Source organism: Oncorhynchus clarkii, chromosome 21 (assembly GCF_045791955.1).
Source record: "Oncorhynchus clarkii lewisi isolate Uvic-CL-2024 chromosome 21, UVic_Ocla_1.0, whole genome shotgun sequence".
Taxonomy (NCBI): domain Eukaryota; kingdom Metazoa; phylum Chordata; class Actinopteri; order Salmoniformes; family Salmonidae; genus Oncorhynchus; species Oncorhynchus clarkii.
In genome coordinates this window covers 32,033,391-32,038,270 of record NC_092167.1, presented here as the reverse complement: position 1 = coordinate 32,038,270, position 4,880 = coordinate 32,033,391, and the positions used below count along the sequence as shown (strand labels likewise).

The 4,880-nt window shown below is 42.2% G+C and overlaps 1 protein-coding gene across 1 annotated transcript; it reads left to right on the top strand.

Moving 5' to 3' along the window:
- The first annotated feature begins 449 nt into the window (after positions 1-449).
- On the top strand, positions 450-4,525 carry LOC139379189 (uncharacterized). Its single transcript, XM_071122009.1, has 4 exons — positions 450-791; positions 3,505-3,676; positions 3,782-3,885; positions 4,046-4,525. Exons 2-4 carry the CDS (start codon positions 3,529-3,531, stop codon positions 4,523-4,525), a joined length of 732 nt encoding a protein of 243 aa, XP_070978110.1. The 5' UTR covers positions 450-791; positions 3,505-3,528.
- The last annotated feature ends 355 nt before the right edge of the window (positions 4,526-4,880 follow it).

Below are 4,880 nucleotides of genomic sequence, written 5' to 3'. Positions count from 1 at the left end.
GTGTGCAAAGCTGTCAAGGCAAAGGGTGGCTACTTTTTGAAGAATCTCAAATATAAAATATATTTTGATATGTTTAACACCTTTTTATTTGGTTACTTCATGATTCCATATGTGTTATTTCAAAGTGTTGATGTCTTCACTATTATTGTACAATATAGAAAATAGTCAAAATAAAGAGAAACCCATTAATGAGTGTCTCTGAACTTTTTTGACTGTGTGTGTCTGTGTTGCAGTGATTCGTGGCAGGACGTGAAGAGTTGTGTGCGGTTCTCCTCCCAGCTGTGTGACCTGTCCGAGGCCTTCTCTAACTTCGAGGTGTACAACATGATCCGCCTGGGCCTCCACCAGGGCCCGGGGAGTCCAGTCTGGACAGAAAATCTGGGGTTTGGCGTCCGTGATTTCAGTCAGTAGCCTGTCTCTCCTCTAAGACCTGTCACGTATCTTGCCACTGTGATTTATTGTTCAAATCAACAACGAAAAAGGAAGAGCATTTAACCATCTTAATACACTGCAGAGTTCAAATAGAGAGGGCTAAAATGGCTAAAGGCACTCGCATGAAGAGATTGTTGTGATTTTTTAAATGAAAGTGGCTTTGTTTCTCCTCTTCAGACTTCAGCAGCCCCTCTGTCTTGGTCTCTCTGTCTGGAGAGAGGCTGGGAGTGGAGGTGCACTTACCTTGTTCTAGCAAAAGGGAGTGTCTTCCTCTGCAGAGTTGCTGTCCACTGTCAAAATGTATTGACCTCTGGGTCACCGTGACAGTATATGACCGACAGAACCCCTCTGACTACAAGGTACCCCTGTTGCCATCGGCGATACCACTTTTTACTGACCCTCCTTTTGTCTTGCTCGCTCTCGTTCACACATCCTTTTTCCTTTCTACCTGCTGTAAGTGAATGTAAGTGGTACAATGTTAAGGAGTGAGTGCTCAGAAACTACACTCATGTTTCCAGTGGTGTAAAGTACTTGTGTAAAAATACTTTAAAGTACTATTAAGTTGTTTTTTAGTCTAGCTGTACTTTACTTGTGTGTGTGTAAAGTACAGCAAAGTAAAGTACAGCTAGACTAAAAAACAACTTAATAGTACTTTAAAGTATTTTTACACAAGTACTTTACACCACTGGAAACATGAGTGTAGTTTCTGAGCACTCACTCCTTAACATTGTACCACTTACATTATGTATATATGTGTGTGTGTGTGTGTATTTTTTTTAAACATATTTTACTTCACTACATTCCTAAATAAAAGTATGTACTTTTTACTTTCCCTGACACCCAAAAGTACTCGTTACATTTTGAATGCTTAGCAGGACAGGAAAATGGTCTAAGTCACACACTTAACAAGAGAACGTTCCTAATCATCCCTACTGCCTCTGTGCCATTGCGGACTCACTAAACCCATGCTTCGTTTGTACAGTGCCTTGCGAAAGTATTCGGCCCCCTTGAACTTTGCGACCTTTTGCCACATTTCAGGCTTCAAACATAAAGATATAAAACTGTATTTTTTTGTGAAGAATCAACAACAAGTGGGACACAATCATGAAGTGGAACGACATTTATTGGATATTTCAAACTTTTTTAACAAATCAAAAACTGAAAAATTGGGCGTGCAAAATTATTCAGCCCCCTTCAGTTAATACTTTGTAGCGCCACCTTTTGCTGCGATTACAGCTGTAAGTTGCTTGGGGTATGTCTCTATCAGTTTTGCACATCGAGAGACTGACATTTTTTTCCATTCCTCCTTGCAAAACAGCTCGAGCTCAGTGAGGTTGGATGGAGAGCATTTGTGAACAGCAGTTTTCAGTTCTTTCCACAGATTCTCGATTGGATTCAGGTCTGGACTTTGACTTGGCCATTCTAACACCTGGATATGTTTATTATTGAACCATTCCATTGTAGATTTTGCTTTATGTTTTGGATCATTGTCTTGTTGGAAGACAAATCTCCGTCCCAGTCTCAGGTCTTTTGCAGACTCCATCAGGTTTTCTTCCAGAATGGTCCTGTATTTGGCTCCATCCATCTTCCCATCAATTTTAACCATCTTCCCTGTCCCTGCTGAAGAAAAGCAGGCCAAAACCATGATGCTGCCACCACCATGTTTGACAGTGGGGATGGTGTGTTCAGCTGTGTTGCTTTTACGCCAAACATAACGTTTTGTATTGTTGCCAAAAAGTTCAATTTTGGTTTCATCTGACCAGAGCACCTTCTTCCACATGTTTGGTGTGTCTCCCAGGTGGCTTGTGGCAAACTTTAAACAACACTTTTTATGGATATCTTTAAGAAATGGCTTTCTTCTTGCCACTCTTCCATAAAGGCCAGATTTGTGCAATATACGACTGATTGTTGTCCTATGGACAGAGTCTCCCACCTCAGCTGTAGATCTCTGCAGTTCATCCAGAGTGATCATGGACCTCTTGGCTGCATCTCTGATCAGTCTTCTCCTTGTATGAGCTGAAAGTTTAGAGGGACGGCCAGGTCTTGGTAGATTTGCAGTGGTCTGATACTCCTTCCATTTCAATATTATCGCTTGCACAGTGCTCCTTGGGATGTTTAAAGCTTGGGAAATATTTTTGTATCCAAATCCGGCTTTAAACTTCTTCACAGCAGTATCTCGGACCTGCCTGGTGTGTTCCTTGTTCTTCATGATGCTCTCTGCGCTTTTCACGGACCTCTGAGACTATCACAGTGCAGGTGCATTTATACGGAGACTTGATTACACACAGGTGGATTGTATTTATCATCATTAGTCATTTAGGTCAACATTGGATCATTCAGAGATCCTCACTGAACTTCTGGAGAGTTTGCTGCACTGAAAGTAAAGGGGCTGAATAATTTTGCACGCCCAATTTTTCAGTTTTTGATTTGTTAAAAAAAGTTTGAAATATCCAATAAATGTCGTTCCACTTCATGATTGTGTCCCACTTGTTGTTGATTCTTCACAAAAAAATACAGTTTTATATCTTTATGTTTGAAACCTGAAATGTGGCAAAAGGTCGCAAAGTTCAAGGGGGCCGAATACTTTCGCAAGGCACTGTAAATGTCAGTGTTGGAGCGTGCCCCTGGCTATCCGTAAATTCAAAAACAAGAGAATGGTGCTGTCTGTTTTGCCTAATATAAAGAATTTGAAATTACTTATACTTTTACCTTTGATACTTAAGTATATTTTAAACCAAATACTTTTAGACTTTTTTACTCAAGTAGTGTTTTACTGGGTGACTTTCACTTTTACTTGAGTCATTTTCTATTTAAAGTACCTTTTTAAAAAAAATGTTTACTCAAGTATGACAATTGGGTACTTTTTCCAGCACTGGTTGTTTCTTTGCTGCATATATATATATATATATATATATATATATATATATATATTTTTTTTTTTTTTTTGTGTGCATTTGTTAGTACAAGTGTCCTTGATTGGCTCTCTGACACAGTCTGATACAGCCTCTCTGATTGGCTGATCCTCTTGCATGTGTCTGATACAGCGTTTGTGATTGGCTGGTCCTATTGCAGACACAGATTGGTTTGGTCCAGACGATGGTGTATGGGGCAGAGTTCTCAAACCTGGTCCCAGGACATGACTACTGTGTCGTGGCTAACTTCTCCACCAGTCCGGCCACCTTCCCCCAGGCCTCGTCTCCTCCCTCGGACCCCAGTTGTGTCCACCATGCTGGCCCAGGACTAGGTTAGAGGTTTACGTTGGGTTAAGGTTGAGTCGGGGTGTGGACATGAAGCTTGGGTTATGAATACAACCCTAATTACAAAATGACGTGTGGTTTGTGTTTCCCAGGGTTGCAGCCAGTGTTGTTGGGGATAGGAGTGTGTGCTGTACTCTTCTCTCCTCTCCTTGCTCTGGCTCTGTACCTGCTGAAACAAAAACGAGATGTACCACACGTAAACAGACTCCCCAAGTCTCTAGTAAACTGTCCTTATTCTTTTGAAACACAAACACATGAGTATTTCATTTGTGTATAGTACTATATAAAATGCAGTATTATCTTGAATGTCCTTGGATATATCATTACACTGTTTTTGTGTATATTTTTTAATGCAGGCATCTCTTCAGGCATTCCTCGAGGACCTGCCGGAGTCCCCTTCAGACCCTGTTGACCCCAGTGACATTGTAGACGACCACCTCTCCATCCTGTCCTCTTTCTCCAGCTGTGTCTGCACCGAGGCCCAGGCCCCAAGCCTGGGTAATGGGTACAACAGCAACCCCTTCCTCAGTGACTATAGGTCAGGCAACATGCACTGGAACACTGAGAGAATGGAGCTGGACCTGAACTCAGGCAGCACCATATCCCTGCCATGCTCCACTGTGCCTATAGGCCTGCATATGATCCAGTGCAGCTTTGATTCACCTCGACAACCACATCCAGGGCCCAATGTGCCAGTTCTACCGTACCCTGGTTCTCTATCTCTGTCAGAGGCCGTGGAGGGCCAGGTGGTCCCGCTGTGTTCTGTGAGGTTTGGGAGGGTGAGTGGGGGGGATGGGGGTGAGAACCTTGAGGGACTACAGTGGTGTAACCTGTAGAATGTTGCACTGCAGTACTCACAATGCCATGTTTAACATATTCCTATGAACTCCACAGTGCTGAGAGGAGTTCAAAAACTTTATTGACCATTTTTGTTGAAAATTGTAATTTTTTTCCCTCAGCTTACAGACATACAGTTTCAGTTCCAACAGGACTGTTGTATGGTCCAGCACCTTACCAAGGTCAACCATAACAGGGACAATACTGGACGGTGCAATCATAAACACATACACTCTTAGAAAAAAGGGTTTCAAAAGGGTTATTCGGCTGTCCCCATAGGAGAACCCTTTTCGGAACCAAAACTATTCTTCCTGGAACCAAAAAGGGTTCTTCAATGGGTTATCCTATGGGGAC